The sequence below is a fragment of the Patagioenas fasciata genome, chromosome 4, assembly GCF_037038585.1.
Source record: "Patagioenas fasciata isolate bPatFas1 chromosome 4, bPatFas1.hap1, whole genome shotgun sequence".
Taxonomy (NCBI): domain Eukaryota; kingdom Metazoa; phylum Chordata; class Aves; order Columbiformes; family Columbidae; genus Patagioenas; species Patagioenas fasciata.
Window position 1 is genome coordinate 2,985,392 of NC_092523.1, and position 20,121 is coordinate 3,005,512.

Below are 20,121 nucleotides of genomic sequence, written 5' to 3' on the forward strand. Positions count from 1 at the left end.
CCTGACCTTTTAGTGATTTCTCCAATCCAAGAGACCTCAGCTCACAGGGGTTCAACGTGAGTTCGTGCTCACACATAACTTGTTCCTACCCACAAAGCTCTCTAGAGATTTAGGGAATAGTATAGAATGTAACAACTCATAGCTGTTAATACACAGCATCTTAACTGCCCACACAAAGTTTTAGATACAATACAAACTGATTTTACGGTCCTGGCGTCAGCCTGGGACTGTAAAAACCTATTTTAACAAGTCAGAGGCCTTGAAGCGCTGGACCATCAACCAGAGGATATGCACGAAATGGGCTGCGTCTAAAATCTGTGCAAGAAACCACTGTAAACAACATAAAGATCAAATACAAGAAGGGTAAAGAAGGAGAAGAGGCCTAAGAGACTTATCATAGCTTAGAAGACCTTTCCCTAAAAAAGCCAACAGTCCTTATGGTCCAGTGAGTAAATCAGTAGCTGAAGAGCATCATGATAGGAAGGGATTCTTCATGAATAGAGACATTAATAGAGTTTGCTCATCTGCCAAGAAGTCCCATACACAGTGAACCCCAACATCTGAACGCTCCACCAGTTAAATGACCTTTAGTTCTTAATTTATTTATGCAGATGCATTTATTCTCATGTTCTACACACAGTCTCAATGTGAAGGGTGTTTTACACAGCAAACCTCTTATTCGGGACTCAGTGCGGAGGGCTCAGTTGCACAAAACCCAACTTATTTACCAATTACTAAGTGCAAAATAAGAATCACGAGATCTGAAAATAGTCAATGAGGACAAACCTCACCTAAAAGTCACAAAAATCTCCAATAAAAGCCAAGATGTTTGTCACACTCACCTTCCTTCGATAAGCCAGGTGCATTTTGTTTTGTACTTGTAATTTCCAGGCCCATCCGTCACATATCCCGAAGGTCCAGTGAGCCTGTAAAGCAAATAATCAGCATTAGTCTCCAATGGTAGTGAACATTCATAAAGGATTTGCTGAATTTAGAAGATTCACCATTAGATTTCATTCGCTCCAAACAAACCAAACACAAGGCAACAAAAAAATCAGACAATTGGGATTCTCCTGTTTAACTCTGTGTTTTCTGATTATTATCCTTAAAGAATGCCAGTCGAGAATGATGGTTTCTCTATTAGATTTACGGTATTGTTTCAAATCAGCACCTTAAGAAAATTAAAACAAACCCCACAAACATAGACTAATATGCAGTTTAATACCATGCAGACAGTAAAAGGAATTCCCTCATAGAAAAGCTATTCCTAAACTATTTCTTTATACAAACCACACAATTATTGCAAGAAATTGAGACGCAGCTCATGGCACAACCTCTCGCCCATTTTGGACCCAACTCTTCGCAAAGCCTTTTATGGCCTCTTGAACCAATGACTGATCCCCGTAACCCTCTAAGTGCGAAATAAAACCTTCATTCCTCATTCATCAAGGGCTGCATAACCCATGATAACTCAGAATAACATCAGAGCATGGCTGGGCCAGGCATCCCCCACCTTGGGTAGAACGTTCCCATCCATCCCCACATCATCCCGTGTTAAGGGACGGGAGTCAAAGAGCCTGAGCGGTGCCACTACTGGGATGGTACGAGGACAACCCTATGGACATCCCATCCCCGCTGAGCCTGGGAATAGGAGGTGACAACTTGAGAGTAGTTAAAGTCTCTGGAAGAAGATGGAAAAGCAGTTGGAATCATTCAGAGAATCAACAGAATCATTCTGCTTGGAAAAGACCCTCAGGATCATCGAGCCCGACCATAACCCACCCCTGGCACTGCCCCATGTCCCTGAGAACCTCATGTCTGTCTGTCCAACCCTCCAGGGATGGTGACTCCAGCACTGCCCTGGGCAGCCTGTTCCAATGCCCTGAAGCTTCCCTGGTATAACTTGAGGCCAAAACTTCATCCCAGGACACGCAGTGAATTTCAACAGTTAAAATCACTAAAAATTCGAGATTCCACTGAAAGAGAGAAGGGAACAAAGCCAGCAAAGGGCTCATTTTTGTCAGCAATTGTTGTTTACAGCTGCCTGAAAGGAGGTTGTAGTGTGGAGGGTATTGGTCTCTGCTCCCCAGGAACAAGCGCCAGGAGCAGAGGAAACGGCCTCAAGTTGCGCCAGGGGAGGTTGAGGTTGGATGTGGGGAACAATTTCTTCCCCAAAGGGCTGTGGGGCATTGGAACAGGCTGCCCAGGGCAGTGCTGGAGTCACCATCACTGGAGGGTTGGACAGACGGACATGAGGTTCTCAGGACATGGGGCAGGGACAGGGGTGGGTTATGGTTGGACTCAATGAACTTGATGGTCTCTTCCAACCAAAATGATTCTATGATTCTAAAACATGGCAGAGTGCAGATTCTAGACCACCACATTTGTCCAGACACGACTTGCAGGAATAGCCAAAAAAGCAGCAGCAAACTCAGTCTGGAGCTCAGAAGGATGTTGTGATGAAAAAGATCATTACATATTTCCGAACAACGCTTGCGGTACAACGGGAAATGATATTCATGCTAATTACTTGCAATGCTCATTTCTTGGAACGAGCATGAATACAGGTATTGGAAAGAGTGAGCAGAGCCATGCAAATCCTACTTTCACATTTCCATTGCTCCTACTTGGAACTGGACAATCAAACCCATCCATGCTGCAAGATGGACGAGGGTCATGATCCACTGGCTGTGTCTGGAACTTCTCCTTTCCACAGGTTCTATCAGGGCACGTTTCTTCAAAGACCATGGACAACAGAGAAGACCATAATCACACTTGACACAGAGATGACCCTCAAAGAAGACCAACTGAGAAGACCATAATCACACTTGACGCAGAGATGATCCACAGAGAAGACCATAATCACACTTGACGTGGAGTTGAGGTTCTAAGGGACATCGTTTAGAGTTGGACTTCACAGTGTTGAGTTAATGGTTGGACTTGATGATCTGAAAGGCCTTTTCCAACCAAAACAACCCTATGATTCATCAAGGCGGAGACGGATCCACAGGAATTTGAGGCAGCAGATCCGCTACACCACTTGGGCACCCAAAAAACAGGTACAGAGATTCCGCATCTTCTGCCTGAGCACAGAGACTGGTCGGAACACGCACGGGCAGAGGGTGAAATTCAATCGTCCCGCTTAAAACACGGTTTCAGTAATACTAAAACACTCCGCAGAATGAAATTCGGCAGAAAGGAGAAGGAAGCAAGAACAGAAGTTCTCCAAACCCTTATCTTGGAAGGTTTTGCTGTGCCTTTTCTTAGTGATCTGTTCACGTTACCATCTGATCTCTGGTAAATATTGCGGCTGACTCAGAATGGTTTTACACAATCAGTTCCATAGAGCACTTTTAAGTTTTATTTCTGATGCGAATTAAAAAGTAAAAATTAAAATATATTTTGAAACCACCCTCCTCTCCCTCCAATTAACTCAATTAATTTATGATCATCCTTCTCAACCTCAGAAATTCAGCTTAAACTCTTTAAAAGCCAGTTAGTGAAGTTCTGCAGATCTACATTCAAACAAGTGAAGAAACCACTTTTCAGGAGCACAGCAAGAATTCTGCACCTTCTATGGAAACACAGAAAGATGCAGATAGAGATGCAGAAAAACAAACATGTATTTTAAGTCTTCAACAGCTTTGAAAACTCAAATTAATTATCTACAGGCCAGAAATTTGCAACAAACAGATGTGAATTCCAAGTTCCAGGCAACAACATCTAGATTTTTTTTTGTCTAAAAATGCATCCTTTTGGAAATTGTACCTGTGGAAAAGGCAGGAATCAAACTGCAAAGGCTTCAGTACTTTGCGTGGAAATAAAAGTCAACAGGCTCTGGAAAGCTGAGCAGGTCTCACAAGTTAAAACCAACCTTGTGCAACTCGCCAAGCTCTCCAAGAGCTTCTGCTCAATCTGGAAACAATTACTAAGTCGTTCGCCACAGAAACGCTATCGAGAGCGATAGGAAAAACATCATAATCCTGTTAGCAGTGCAGCTCCAACCATGTCAGGTCTCAGGGGAAAGAAAGAGCATTTCAACATCAACGTGCTATGATTTAATCATATTTAGCAACATCAAAATAAAACACGGGATTTAGTTTTTAAAAAGCAACCAAAGTCAAATTCTTTCGACGCGCTATTAGTTAAATACTTATCTGTAAGTTGCTCAGATTCCTCATTAAGAAGCTGCTGCCATTATAAACAACTATAGAATGTTAAAAAACATTAAAAATCAGAGTTGACGTCTCCGAAAGCAAAAGAAATAGTGGCTAAGTTCCCATCTCACGTATCGTCTGGCACCGGGAGGACATCAGCAAATCCACGTTACTCTATAAACATTCCGAGACAGAAATAAATCCTAAGCACTGAATGCAAACTGCGGCTGGAATTTTAGCTTTCCATTCGATAGAGAAATCCAAAGTGTCCCAGCTCGAGTAAAAACAGCAAATTAAACCAAAGCCCTTGTCCCTTCCAAGTCCTGGTTGCACCGTAAGTGACGGGGTCTGGTCCTCCTGGGCACCGATAACCAGGATGTGTCCTACATGGCTTTTTCTGTGAGTAAAGGATCAGGAATGGAACAACAAGAGGAAAAACACTCCAGGAATGAAGTACTTCAATGGGGGACATTTTCCTACACACTAGAACTACTCAAACAAGAAGTCCCTGAGTAACTCGCTACCAACGTCATCAGGCTCTGAGGTTTTCTGCCCTACTAAATGTTTTATACGTCTTTATAATTTTATCACTGAGACGTAAAAATCATGCTCCGAAAATTACTGCAAACAGCTCTTCTGCGCTGCTCAGGTTTTACACTTGATACTCTGCAAGGAGTGGTTGCTACACCCTAAGAAAACAGAATCACAGAATCCCAGGATGTCAGGGGTTGGAAGGGACCTGGAAAGCTCATCCAGTGCAATCCCCCATGGAGCAGGAACACCCAGCTGAGGTTCCACAGGAAGGTGTCCAGGCGGGTTTGAATGTCTGCAGAGAAGGAGACTCCACAACCTCCCTGGGCAGCCTGGGCCAGGCTCTGCCACCCTCACCAGGAACAAGTTTCTTCTCATATTTAAGTGGAACCTCCTGTGTTCCAGTTTGAACCCATTGCCCCTTGTCCTATCATTGATTGTCACCGAGAAGAGCCTGGCTCCATCCTCCTGACACTGCCCCTTTCCATATTGATCCCCATGAATGAGTCCCCCCTCAGCGTCCTCTTCTGCAGCTCCAGAGCCCCAGCTCCCTCAGCCTTTCCTCACACGGGAGATGCTCCACTCCCTTCAGCATCTTGGTGGCTGCGCTGGACTCTCTCCAGCAGTTCCCTGTCCTTCTGGAGCTGAGGGGCCACAACTGGACACAATATTCCAGGTGTGGTCTCCCCAGGGCAGAGCAGAGGGGCAGGAGAACCTCTCTGACCTACTGACCACCCCCTTCTAACCCACCCCAGGTACCATTGGCTTCCTGGCCACAAGGGCCCAGTGCTGGCTCATGCTCACCCTGCTGTCCCCAGGACCCCCAGGTCCCTTTCCCCTACACTGCTCTCTAATAGCTCATTCCCCAACTTACACTGGAACCTGGGGTTGTTCCTGTCCACATTCCAGACTCTACACTTGCCCTTGTTCTATTTCATTAAATTTCTCCCCGCCCAGCTCTCCAGCCTGTCCAGGTCTCTGATGGCAGCACAGCTTCCAGTGTCACCACTCCTCCCAGCTTGGTGTCGTCAGCAAACTTGCTGACAGTCACTCTATTGCCTCGTCCAAGTCATTGATGAATATATCAAATAATACCGGGCCCAGCACTGACCCCTGAGGCACTGCACTGGATCCAGGCCTCAACTGGACTCTGCCCCATTGACCACGACTCTCTGGCTTCTTCCCTTCACCCAGTTCCCTGTCCACCTCACTACCCGCTCATCCAGACCGCACTCCCTCAGTTCAGCTGTGAGGATGCTGTGGGAGACTGTGTCCAATGCCTTACTCAAGTCAAGGTGTAATACATCAGCCAAGGTAGAGCACAGAAGCAAAGTCCTTCAAGTCTCATTCTCCGCAATGCACAAACACAAGTACACCCAGGTGGAAAAACACACACAAAGCACAGGTAACGCATTCTCGCCTACAAAGCTCCAACATTGACTTTGGAACCTCCACGGTGGAAAAACAGTTGTAAGGATCTGTTTGCAAAGCTCAAGATTTAAAAATATATACGTATACTCATGTGCATACACACACACTGCTTGAGGCTTGGGTCAAACTTCACCAGGTGGAAATACTTATGTACAGCTGGTGTAAATTTTGCCATCATTTAATAGTGGGCTGAAATATTTAAGAATTAAAGGGAAAATGGGAGTTGGGGGGATTGAACCTACCGAACATATTCAAAGGGTTCCAACCTTGATGCTGCTTATTTCAGCTTTTTGTAAGACCAAGACAAAAGGGAAAGCAATGAAAAGGATGAATGTTTCACCAAAAAAAGAGCCTGCTTTCTGAAGAGAAGCTGCTAAATTAATGTATACTGTAATTAAGTTATAAAAGACATACCCATCATCAAGCAATGGACATGATAAACGCTTTCTAACCACCTGAAAAATGGGTTGTTTTTCCAGTTTTAGATCCTTCTGCATGACAAGAGGGAGACAGAAGATTAAGTAATAACACTGTTTAGAAGCAGAGCGCTTGGTTTATATTTAACTAATAATTAATAGATGTCTTGTAAGGAATTAAACAATTCTAACTAACATCGTCAATTATTTCTTAAGATAGATGTAAGTCAAAATTTTTAAAAATTGTAATGTATATGTAATAATTATGTTAATAGAAGCAATGTGAGAGCAACCAGACATTGGAGCACTTACGGAGGATGCTCCCCAGCGCTGATAAAATAAAGGATGCCGCTTAACCCCATCATTGACTCTGCTGTTAAGTTTATTTCTCCGTTTCACTTCAGAGAGAAATATTTCACATAAAAGAACCCCATGTAATTCTGGGAGCCCCCAAAAAGCACAACGCTAAGCCAGGAAAAATCAGCAAGCAATGGCATCTCAAGCATTAAAACCAAACCTAAGTACTGGAGCACACCAGAATCCACGTGCTTTCAATAATACCACAAGTACTACTCGCAGTGTGGATTTCTCCAACACAAATGAGTGTACGCTGAGAAAATCCCTACAGAGACAAGAATTGTGCAACCAGGCCGTCATCTAATTACCATCTAATGAATCTTAAACCATCCTCTCGCTAATAGCTGAGTGCAAAAAGTCACAAAGTCAAGAGCAGCTTAGAACTCAGGACTTAATAATTTTGTGGCGCTTACTTCCAAAGCTTTACATTAAAGGTACATTATACGCTGGCAACGGGGTGTTTGAATGTATCTGTTTTCATTAGAAGTACAAAAAAGGAAATGTAAATTGCTTTTTCTCCATTACTCACCAGAAAAAATAAGCAGGATGGGATGATTTATAAAATATATTAAAGCTTCATCTTTAAGAGGCATCAAAATCGGGTAGTATTGAATCATAGAATTGCTTTCAGGAAGGCTCCAGAGACACTTGTAATGCCCCACAAGACCTATCAGCATATTGTTTGGAGAGTTTTAGCACAGCCTTTCCATTAAAAGGAATAAAAAATCAACACAAAGCCAACCACAAACCCAAAGCCCCGTTGTTCGGCCTAATTTTGGAGCTGCTAAATCTAGAGACTGATGCAAACAATGAGTTTTCCTCCTCTCTCCTCCCCAAGTGTGGCTGCACTGCCTCAAGCACAACACAATTAAAGGCCTTTGTATGGGGTAAATTTGAAGCTGAAGCCAATAAAGAAAGGGCTGTTACAGCCTATTACCAGAACAATGGCATTCTAACCTCAATTGATTAACAATTTAGCTTTGTTCATTCTCTCAATAAGCACACTCAGGATATAGGCTTTAGGGTTTGCTATAAGCAAACGCCCTAATTTATAGGCATGGAATAGGGGAGGAGAGAAGGAGATAAAATCTGTACACCTAATTCATTAATTTCTCACATTGAACAGCTGAATTCCTTCTTCTGCCTGCTAAGGGCCACACCACAGGTACAGCCGGGAAGGTTTAATTAACTGAGGAGGAAACCGCCTCAAGTTGTACCAGGGGAGGTTGAGGTTGGATGTGGGGAACAATTTCTTCCCCAAAGGGCTGTGGGGCATTGGAACAGGCTGCCCAGGGCAGTGCTGGAGTCACCATCCCTGGAGGGTTGGACAGACGGACATGAGGTTCTCAGGGACATGGGGCAGTGCCGGGTGTGGGGGAACGCTTGGACTCGATGACCATAAAGGTCTTTTCCAACCAAAATGATTCTATGGTTCTAGTTACACGCCAGGTCTCACACACATTAAGGTAATGACACCACTGCAGAATCAAGTTTGATAAGGATTTAACCTGTACAGCAATAGGTACCTAACCAAAGACTATGACTTTCAGTATATGTAGATTCCCTCCCACATCCAAACCCTCCAGAGCAACCGAGATACAAGACTCCTCAAGATGAATAAACTCACGCAAAAGTCACTGCTGCCACTGTAATCCCAGAAGTGCCATAACCCATCACCTTAACCCTGCAACCGAGGGTGCAAAGTCACTGCTTTGTCATCCACAGAACCCCAGCCTGGTTTGGGTTGAAGGGACCTCTGGAGATCATCCAGTCCAACCCACCTGCTCACGCAGGGTCACCAGAGCAGATCACACAGGGTCGTGTCCAGGTGGGTTTGAATGTGTCAGAGAAGGGGACTCCACAACCTCTCTGGGCAGCCTGGGCCAGGCTCTGGCACCTCAAAGTGAAGAAGTTTCTCCTCTTATTCAGACGGAACCTCCTGTGTTTCAGTCTGTGCCTGTTGCCAAACCTTTCTTCAGTTACTCCTCCATGGTGCTATTGCACTGATTTCTGTAATGGCTTGAAGTCACCTCTACCCTGTGACTTCCAAACCTTTGGGCTAAGAGCTTCTGGATGGTGGGACCTTTGTTCTTGAGGAGGTAGCTCAGCTCATGTTCTCCACCCCTGGGTGGTGGGTTGATGTATGACCTGAAAAAAGGTCCCACCCTCCAGGTGGACACTCAACAGTTCCAGCCAAGAGCACTCAAGCAATTCCCACCAAGCCACGCGCTGCACAAAGAGGAGGTGAAGGTGCCTCCCCATAGTTTGTTACAACCCCAGGCAATCTGAACACAATGCTAGAGCTAAAAATCCCCACAACAAAGCCATTTACTGCCGTGCTCCGCACCAGAGAGGCACAGAGCCATGAAATCCCTTCAAGATCTGATGGCTTTGCAATCTAAGAGCGTCTTCAACCACTCTCACAGCACCGTGCCGCTATTCCAGTGCCTGCAAAACCACCTTGTGCGTTGCCTTCATCGGGGTCTTCCTCCCAAAGAGAATCAGGTAATTCAAGGTCACCCTGTATCTAATGTCACCATGCAAAGAGGTCAGAGAGGAGCAATGATCACCCTCCATGCTGGAGGGCTTTTCCTTCCATCGCACTCTCCATGGTACAGTTGAATTGATGCTAAAGGGCTCTCTGGCTTCATAAAACAATAAAATTTGACTGACAGCTAATTTGATAAGGGAAACACTGGTTCTTCAAAGGAAGAGATTAGCTTTGTCCTTCTGTGCGAGATATGTTAAAATATGGAAAGTGATTTCCTGGCTGCTGATCAGAGATAAGGGCAGAGCCTGGAGAGGCTTCTGAGGCCTGAGAGAGGATGCTCGGAGGAATTGCATCAGGTCCAACGTATCGACGCAGCCTCTCCCGTCTGACTCACAACCTGCAGCGCGATGCTCTTTGCTCCTGCAAAATACGCCCTGATCTGATGAGCTGTGTGCTCCAAGGAAGCCGGAATGACCGTTGACAGCTTGAGAGAGCTCAGAAGGTACAAACATCCCCCAAAAATCATGATGTCAACAAGTTAAAACCAACTATTTCCAAGCATTGCCCTTCTCCAGTTGGCCACTTATCTCCATCAGACTCCCGACCCTGACACGCTGTTCCAGCTCCTGCTTTTTAAAAATAAATGCCACTAAAATTATCTCTTTTGGGGCTGGTTGGTGCTTCCAGCTGCTTTCCTGAAACACGTCCACTCCTCGGCTTAGAGAAGCTGAAGCCGCTCTTGGAGCTCCTCCAGCTTCTCGAGTTACTCCTTTCAAGTTTCACTTGCCCAACCAGCTTTCCTGCGGGGGAAGGAGAGGAATTTCAAGGATATTTCATCTAAAAAACACACTTCGGCTGCTCTTTATGGAAGAGGCGTGTGTTCTGCCTTACCTTACAAACACAGAAGTTATAATAACAATAAGCGAATCATATCCATGGAGAAACCATTTACAAGACACCAAATTACCCAACCTCAACGCTCAGACAACAGAAACAAAGAAGGAAAAGCAGATTTTTCTCCTCCAACTCTATTTTCTCATGTAAAAAACCCACAACCCTGTGTTGGATCTGGATCCCACAAGACATTGGCGTTTCAGCAGTTTCCCCAGTTCGAGATGTTGCCTTGGAACAACACCCGTGTTGGGATTCACCACAAACACCTGATGTTCTCACCTTTAAGTTTCTCCAGCTCTTGAAATTCAAACTCAAAACAATATTCAAATTTAGATCCTTGTCTCCCTCCCATGTCTTGATTTCCAGCCCTATCTCCCAGCCCACACACCAGCACCGTTTACCGCGTAACCTCAGTTTTATCTCTGGCCAACCAAACAGCCAAGCTGCACTGTCAATAGAAACATTACTCCCTACCTCGACAACCACAAATTCTTCCCCCTGTTCAAATTTACCAAGGAAAACAAAGAATCAAAGATATTATTATTATAATCACACCGCAGGAGCGTCTTCTTCACACAAACGCTATTTTGTAAGTGGCTTTGCTCCGTCTGTATTATCATTGATCTTTGGCTCTGTACCGCAACGACTCCAAGCTTGATTATCAGTCTTTTTTTTAATTACTTTTTTCTTCAAAACACTTTCCCTAGAGCCTGTATGATATGCAGAAACATCACCACGACAAAAGGCCACCCCAATGTCCCCTTGAAGCCCATCTTGACCCAACCTGAGACGACGGCCAAGCGATGGTGTGTGCTCCACCAGTTGACGGTGAAGCTCATCCAACAGTTGCACGACGCTTTCCCCATCTGTTCGCAAATCCATTTACTGCATCTTGACCTAGTTCTTCGATATGAAAATCATTTAGCTGCAAGTGTTCGGAATGCCTAGAAAAATCCAGCTCTCACCCTTCTGAAACACTCCTGAAGTTTATAGCAGTAAGTTCTCTGCTTCACGCCGGGAAGGAGAGAACAGAAGTAAATAAAGCTTAAACACCATAAAATATCTAATTTTGCAGTAGAAAAAGGAATATATCAACCTCTCTTTCCCTTGCACGCAATGAACCCTTGTAATCCTTGGCTAAGAGCCCTTGCAAACACTCTTACACGGTGCAAATAGCCAAAAGTCACTGCCCCGCAAGAGGAACCCATGTTATTGCGATCAAAGAGAATCACCATGATGATGAAATATTTCCAGAGCCAGACCGGTCCCATCAAGCTCATGATTAATTGTGTTAGATGATCCAACTCAACTCCAGATAATATATAAAACACTACCACAGAATCACAGAATGGACTGGGTTGGAAAAGCCCTCAGAGATCATCCAGTCCAACCCTTGGTCCAACTCCAGTCCATTGACCAGATCATGACCCTAAGTGCCATGGCCAATCTCAGTTTCAAAACCTCCAGGGCCGGTGAGTCCAGCACCTCCCTGGGCAGCCATTCCAATGCTGACCACTCTCTCTGCACAGAATTGCTTTCTCATCTCCAGCCTCAATTGCCCCTGGCAGAGTTGAAGCCCATGCCCCCTTGTCCTATTGCTGACTGCCTGGGAGAAGAGCCCAATCCCCCCCTGGCTAGAACTGCCCTTCAGGTCATTCTAGAGAGTGCTGAGCTCACCTCTAAGCCTCCTCTGCTCCAGACTGAACAAGCCCAGCTCCCTCATCCTCTCCCCATAGGGCTTGTGTTCAAGTCCCTTCCCCAGTCTTGTTGCTCTTCTCTGGACCCGCTCCAGCACTTCAATCTCTTTCCTGACCTGAGGGGCCCAGAACTGAACACAACACTCCAGGTGTGGCCTCCCCAGTGCAGAGTACAGGGGAAGGATCACTGCCCTTGTCCTGCTGACCACGCTGGTTTGGATACAGGACAGGACACCATTGGCCTTCTTGGCCACCTGGGCACACTGTTGGCTTAAATGAATTATATCCTTTACTATCTAAATCCATCGTCGCATTCCAGAAGGTCATAGAGTCTCTTTTTAAAAAACCAAAGTGCTGCATTAATTAAATTCCAGTTAGAAATTCAAAATATAACAAAATCATATGCAAGATTCTAGTGGAATAATTCCTGCTTGTATCATCTGTATTCATACGTGCAAGATTTCCAACTCCCACTAGGATAAAATACACTCAGTGTAATTTTAACAGAGTCTACACCGAACCTTAAACCAAACACATATTTAGACAAACCTTTTCAAAAGATCTCACAGGCACAAAAGCTTAATAATAATTTAAAAAGAAATTACAAATGAGCTATTTTAGACCATTTTAAGATACAGTCTACACTTTGGATCCTACCAATTTGAATCTATTTTTCATGTAGTCGACATCTTTTCGCTCGTCATTTTGCCCTGTGATTCGCACTCAGTTCAAATGACACCCAAGGCTTAGTAGAGAATTTTCCAGCACTTCTCCCCAAATTAGAAACATTCCATTAGTCAAAAATGTACCTTAAGTACACGTACAAGCGTTTAAATTGCAGCACGCACCTGTGTACTTGGTAAATAAAGCATCATAATTAAAATTCTTCAAGCAGATGCTCAGAATTGACAGATAGGTCAATATTCTCCTCCATTGGAGAGCACTTGAATTGATCAGCTCTGGAGTTACCCTGCGTTTAAAGCCAGGCAAAAAGAGTTCGTTGGTTGTGTTGCAAATAAATGAGGTTGAGCTGCTGACTTAAACTTCAAGCCAGAAGGAACTGGAAATAAGTGGCATTTAAGGCCATGCTCATGGAGCAGAGAACCATCCCAATGCACCCCAAAATACTCCATCTCAACCCCCAAGAAGCGTGTTTAAAATCTATTTTAGCTGCACACTTGCCCCCCTCCATCACCGCTCCTTTCCACGGTACCTGCTGGAAAGGCTCAAGCCAAACAGTCAGTTTTGCAGCCAAAAATCAAGGAAAATGAAACTATCGAGACACCCTATAAATAAATCTCACAGCCTGACCCACTTTCCTAACAGCGATAGAAATAATTCCTTTTATTTCCCGCTTGACACGGAAAAATGTCGCAGCTATGAGGTATTGGTGGTACCTGCTGGGAAAATTGGTCCCTAAAAAATAACATATAAAAGGAGTTAGAAAACAGCTTTGTGTGAATGTTCAATTTCATTTGGTCTCTGCCTCAAAAAAGGACTTTGACTTTTTACTGAATATTCACAGGAGCTCCTATACGCAATTCAATGCCACAAGTCGCAGTTATTTCTTCTGCACCAGTGACATATCAAGTGTAAAAACTAAGGATCCCTAAACAAATTCGGAAGAAAAAGTCTTTATTAATTGAACAGATTTTCAGACAAGATATCAATGTAATTATATCTCGATAAACATGCTAATAAGGAAACTGTTCTCCAGGATGTCACTCACACAAATAATGCGACATCCATAGGAGCCCTTGTGAGCATTGAACTTTACATTTAAACTTGAGAGAACAAAAATGAAGTGGATATATTTGTATCTTATAAGGATATACTGTCTGCCCCTAAAATTTCCTTTTGCTTACTTGCGTTACCTTAAAGACTGAAAGGTGAATGTTATTTGCCTTTAAGGAGAGAACAGAGAAGGAATTAATCGGGAGGAGATAGAAAAGCCCATAGAGCACCAATAACAAAAGTAACCCAACCAATGGACACCCCAGGCCAATGGTACCTGGGGTGGGTTAGAAGGGGGTGGTCAGTAGGTCAGAGAGGTTCTCCTGCCCCTCTGCTCTGCCCTGGGGAGACCACACCTGGAATCTTGTGTCCAGTTGTGGCCCCTCAGTTCCAGAAGGACAGGGAACTGCTGGAGAGAGTCCAGCGCAGCCACCAAGATGCTGAAGGGAGTGGAGCATCTCCCGTGTGAGGAAAGGCTGAGGGAGCTGGGGCTCTGGAGCTGGAGAAGAGGACACTGAGGGGGGGCTCATTCATGGGGATCAATATGGAAAGGGGCAGTGTCAGGAGGATGGAGCCAGGCTCTTCTCGGTGACAACCAATGATAGGACAAAGGGTAATGGGTTCAAACTGGAACACAGGAGGTTCCACTTAAATATGAGAAGAAACTTCTTCATGGTGAGAGTGGCAGAGCCTGGCCCAGGCTGCCCAGGGAGGTTGTGGAGTCTCCTTCTCTGCAGACATTCAAACCCGCCTGGACACCTTCCTGTGGAACCTCAGCTGGGTGTTCCTGCTCCATGGGGGGATTGCACTGGATGAGCTTTCCAGGTCCCTTCAACCCCTGACATTCTGGGATACTTCACATATTTAATGCAGGTAGATGTGCGCAGCTTCCTTGAGAAGTTTCCCTTTGTTAAGCAGAACAAAACTCAAAAATAACGAAAGAGCCCGATGAGTCTCCATCTACATCATTCTACATCTACACAACACGCCCCCAAAAAGTCACACTGCTCCAAAACAGGTTACGTACCCACATGAAGAAATCTGGCATGAAGATGGGAAACAAGGGGCAGGAAAAAAAATTATATATATACATATATGTGTAAAAATAACTCTAAGGTTCTTCAAGACTTAATTTGCTATCAAAACTTGCATCTGTATATTAATATTAGCACTGACCTCTATGTTCAACTCAGCAACAACCATATGTTCAGCAAGCTTAAAAATCCACCTATGCAAACTCACCAGTGAACTGATTTTTATCAGGGGAAATTAAATCCCTGCTGAAATTCCACCAACTGATTTGATCAATCCTATAAAAGTTCTACAAATCACTCATGTAGTTCACACCTATGAATTGAGAAGTCACTTGTAGTGGTTTCCACTCAAATACGGAGTCAAAATCCCGGCTTGGTGAAGGGAGAAAAGGCCGGACCTGCCGTAGATTTGGTTAAATCATCTTAATCCCTTCAATAAAAACCAGTACGGATCAGTTTAACCACACTCGGCTTATTCCACAAGCCCGTCTAAGCTTTTCCACCGGTTTCTTGCAACAACCAAGTCAACTCGCACCACTCGAACCGCCACAATATTAAGAGGCTGAGAAAATAAACCCAATGCGAAAGGCATCCAGCAATTCAACAACTCCGAGCCGAGGAGGTGAAGAACTGAACTCATTTCCAAATACCAGAGCGTGTTCATCGGCCTCGCTGGGACCAACAAGGATAAATCCCTTGGGAAAAGAGGCGGTTTTAGCCGCTTTATTAAATGCATCTGCACGATAACTTTTACAATCCGTATCAAAACTCTCTTAACGCATTAAGACAGATTCTTGGTTATTAAAACACCGAGCCTTGATCCCTTACCGGGATGGATGAAGCAGCAAGAAAACTCGCTTTAGAATAAAATCCTTCCAAATAACAGACATTTTAAGCTCATTTTAATCAAGCAAAGACCACAAGGAACCTTTTTAATTTTGGAATAAACGCTGAAAATTTGGCGACAACGCCCTCGCTGGCACATAGCGCAGGATTCACGGCTTGTTTCAACGCAGCCTTAGCAACAGACCCAGCGCAAGATCTTTCTAATCCAAGATCCGCTCGCGTTTCTTGACACCTAAGTAGCTCAGGAGTGTTTGTCTATGAAATAGCTCGGCGGGGAGAAGGTCACAACCACCAGCCTACTGATTTCTCATTGCCGAGGTGGAGACACACACGTGTTTATTTGTATCGTCCCTCTTTTCTGGTAGTTACACTCCCTTGGAATCACTATGAAGGCAAAATATAAATAAGTAAAGCAAAACCAAGCCAACACAAAGTCAACAGATGAACTGTTTAACCAACACTGGGGTCAATCCAGAAAATTAAGGCAATTATGGGCGTTCTTCGTGCGCAGGAGTTGGGGCAGAACTTGCAGGCCCCAAAGAGCCAAAGCGTCGCTGCAAACATTCTCACTCCCATCTCCATGTCAGCCATACACACCTTTCCTATTCGCTCTAAAATGCCTTAGAAAGGAGTTATTCTTGGACAGGAGCAGGACAAAATATGAAATTCCATCTGTTCCAAACAGATTCGTAACAACAAAACAAAGACGGAGGCTCAACGCTACTTATGTAAAGTGTCGAAACAACCCGTCGCTTCACTACCGAGCTGAGATTTATTCACAGGCCGCCTCTCAACTAAGCATCTCTAAAATAAAAGTCCCACCTCCTTACCCAGGATTTAGTCACCACAGACTTCCCTCACTCCATTAACATCTATACAAAAAGCAGAGAATCATAGAAAGTCCTGAGTTGGAAGGGACCCACAAGGATCTTTGAGTCCAACTGCACAGCACAAGTCCAAAATTCACACCATGTGTCTCAGGGCATGTTTGCACCAACAAGAAATGCAGCACAAAATTCTGCTCTGATCACTTCTTCCTATTTTTAATTAAGAAATTATTTTGCCTCGCTCCAATTTTCTTCTTACACTTCCATTCGGTCGCCTCTACTTATACCAAAGATTATTTAAACATTATTTAGGAAACACCGACCACCTACTGCAAGCACCTTTATGTCCTGTAAGAAACAGCTCATTCCTGCCTTAAAACTGATGAAACCAAGACGCGATATCTCAGTGTCTTCATACCCACTTCTGCTATTTAACACAATAAATACCAAACTTCGGGTTATTAAAAGGAAGAAATTCCAAGCTGAATGCTTTCCGGACCTATCAACGCATCATAAGGTCAGTAGCTTCTTATCTGCTGTGCTTTAAACTAATCTGTCAGACGTAATTTATAGAGCAAGGAACAAGAAGTGAAGGAATCACAGAAAAAAATTTCCCTTTGAAACATGAAAAATACCAAGGTACCAGTCACTGGATGTAACAGTTTTTTTGGAACCATTTTTTCCTTATGCTAAAATTACCTGTGCAAAGGTGGTTGGTGCCTTTTTAAGTTCCGAGGCAGCTGGATGTATTTAACAGACTTGCAATCAGTGCTGATACAGTGGAGAAGTTCCATAGTGGACTCTCCAGTCTTATTTAAAATATGAGCTGCAAAACATTTGTGCGCAGTGGGTTCAGAGACAAAACAAATAACTGAATAAAAGAATTAAGGCTGCACGATATTTCCTCAGTATCTTCAAAGTCTCTCATCCAATTCCAGACCCTGGCTGAGCATCCCAAGCATCAGGACCATTCAAAACTCAACCCTTTGCATTTCCCATAGTCCAGGTCACATCAGAGGCCTTTATATATTAACATATGGAGCTGTAATCTCAAAAAATAAACATGGGATGAAGGACAAATGTCACAGCAGGTGGTCCCGAGACCAAGGATGGAATCACAGAATCCCAGAATGTCAGGGGTTGAGGGGCCCTGGAAAGCTCATCCAGTGCAATCCCCCCATGGAGCAGGAACACCCAGCTGAGGTTCCACAGGAAGGTGTCCAGGCGGGTTTGAATGTCTGCAGAGAAGGAGACTCCACAACCTCCCTGGGCAGCCTGGGCCAGGCTCTGACACCCTCACTGAGAAGTTTCTCCTCAAATTTAAGTGGAAACTCTTGTGTTCCAGCTTGATCCCACTACCCCTTGTCCTACCACTGTTTGCCACTGAGAAGAGCCTGGCTCCATCCTCATGGCACTCACCTTTTATATACTTATAGACGTGAATAAGGTCCCCCCTCAGTGTCCTCTTCTCCAGCTCCAGAGCCCCAGCTCCCTCAGCCTTTCCTCACACGGGAGATGCTCCACTCCCTTCAGCATCTTGGTGGCTGCGCTGGACTCTCTGCAGCAGTTCCCTGTCCTTCTGGAGCTGAGGGGCCACAACTGGACACAATATTCCAGGTGTGGTCTCCCCAGGGCAGAGCAGAGGGGCAGGAGAACCTCTCTGACCTACTGACCACCCCCTTCTAACCCACCCCAGGTCCCATTGGCTTCCTGGCCACAAGGGCCCAGTGCTGGCTCATGGTCACCCTGCTGTCCCCAGGACCCCCAGCTCCCTTTCCCCTACACTGCTCTCTAATAGCTCATTCCCCAACTTACACTGGAACCTGGGGTTGTTCCTGCCCAGATTCAAGACTCTACACTTGCTCATTATATTTCATTATATATTTCCCTGCCCAACTCTCTGGCCTGTCCAGGTCTCGCTGGAAACCCAACTTGGTCTTTCCCCTTATCCCACCTGCAGAAACAGACACTTTCTCACCTTCTCTGGTACTCTATTTTGAGCTTTTCGCTTCTCATTATTTAATCTATTTATTAAAGTCCAACTCAGGAAGAGGGAGACAAAACTCGCTCAGAGCATTTGGGTTTTGTTTAGATCAAGCGAGGCTGTTCAAACTGGCTCCCGGTCAAATTTTCTGCTAATTACAATCCCTATCTTAGAGAAAGTGGAATTAATCCATTACATCCTCCACTCTTCACTTTGGGGTGAGTTTCTCATCTCGGCAAGTTTAACAAGCGGAGTTTGAAGCATCTGAGAAATCTCAAGCCGTGAAATGGCACTTCCCAGGAAATAAGGAAATTGAAATTTTTGCTGTCAAATTATAGCATTTTAACTGCTCAGCATTATTTAAATATTACAGGTGAGAATGCAGCAGCTGCCACCCATTTCAAGTGAAGGTTAATGGGCAATAGAACCACAAAAACATTAAGGATCAGTAGCATTTAAATCCTTGCAATGATTGGACTTGATGGTATTAAAAGGCCTTTTCCAACCAAAATTATTCTATAATCATGTAATTTGTTGAGTAGTTGTTTTCTTTTTTCCCCTCCCAAGCGATTGTCTGAAAGGGCAGGTATTTAAAGCCAGAATTAATAAATATTGAATGCTCAGTGTCTTTAAGAGCTGGGCCATTACTTTAAAGGCTTAACTTGAGCCACCAAGAGTTTTACCGCAGAATCCAAAAGCATTTCCCAAACAGCAAACACAGAAAATCCTCGAAAGTAAACGGGGCTCTGGCCAAAGCCAATTATTAAACTCACCCATCCAAGGCAGGACCTTTCACAACAGCCGCTTTTAACCTCGGAGAGCAAACAGGGCATTAAACAGAGTCCGTACAAAACTTCCTATCGCTTCCAAACACAAATGAATCGAGTTACTATTTGCATGGCAGGTTTACTACACCTCAGCGGGACAGAGGGTTCCATACTGTGAACGTTGGCTGGCGTAATAATCAATACATAATTTAGAGAGAAGGTGATCCTCATGGCTTCATTATGAACCAAAAAAGCAGATGTTTTCCTGTGGTTCTTGGTTATTTTGTCTCCAGAGACAGAATTATTTCTACACGAGCAGCGCTGTGACTTGTCACCAAGCATCTCCTGCTCTGCCAAGCAAGCCCCGATACTCCAAAACCTCCCTCGGCCGCTAATTTGCCACAAAACCCTTTGTATCCTGCAATAGTCGCATTTGCACACGTACCAAACATGGGTGCATTTCTACGAAAGTCTCTGGCATCGCATAAAAATTACATGTTAGAGCAAAACTACCGCAACGTCACTGCAGAATTGCGTTCAAAATAATCACGTTCTGACCCAAGGAGGACGGTTCCAATAAATGAAAAATCATTGATGTAAATAAATCTAAAGGAGGGAAGAGTAATTTGTAATTTGTAACTGCGGCAGAATGCAACCCCCCTCTCTTCCCCTCCCTTCCTTCGACATGGAAGGTGTAGACACATCTCTAACAGCTTCTTTTGCTTGACCCCACAGCCTGGTCATAGTTATTAAGAAAGGAGAAGGGAGCGCAAAGGCACCGAGGAGTCGCTGGGCACCCACGGTCAGTGTGGGGGATGCTTGGAAGCTTCAGGGGCACCCCACAGCCAGAGTGGAGTGCAGAGAAGCTTCTGGAATGCTCACAGTCAGATCTGATCAGGCTATATAAAATGGGATTCTCGATGAGGCTCCACCCCTTGCGTGGACCTCTTGGAGC

The 20,121-nt window shown here is 44.6% G+C and overlaps 1 protein-coding gene across 1 annotated transcript in view; it reads right to left on the bottom strand.

The window, feature by feature from the left end:
• Nucleotides 1-20,121, bottom strand: part of ATRN (attractin) — a 170,323-nt gene that overhangs the window by 129,025 nt on the left and 21,177 nt on the right. The window contains exon 2 of the mRNA XM_065836240.2: nt 843-926. Coding sequence (XP_065692312.2) covers nt 843-926 — 84 coding nt within the window. The remainder of the gene's footprint in view (nt 1-842; nt 927-20,121) is intronic.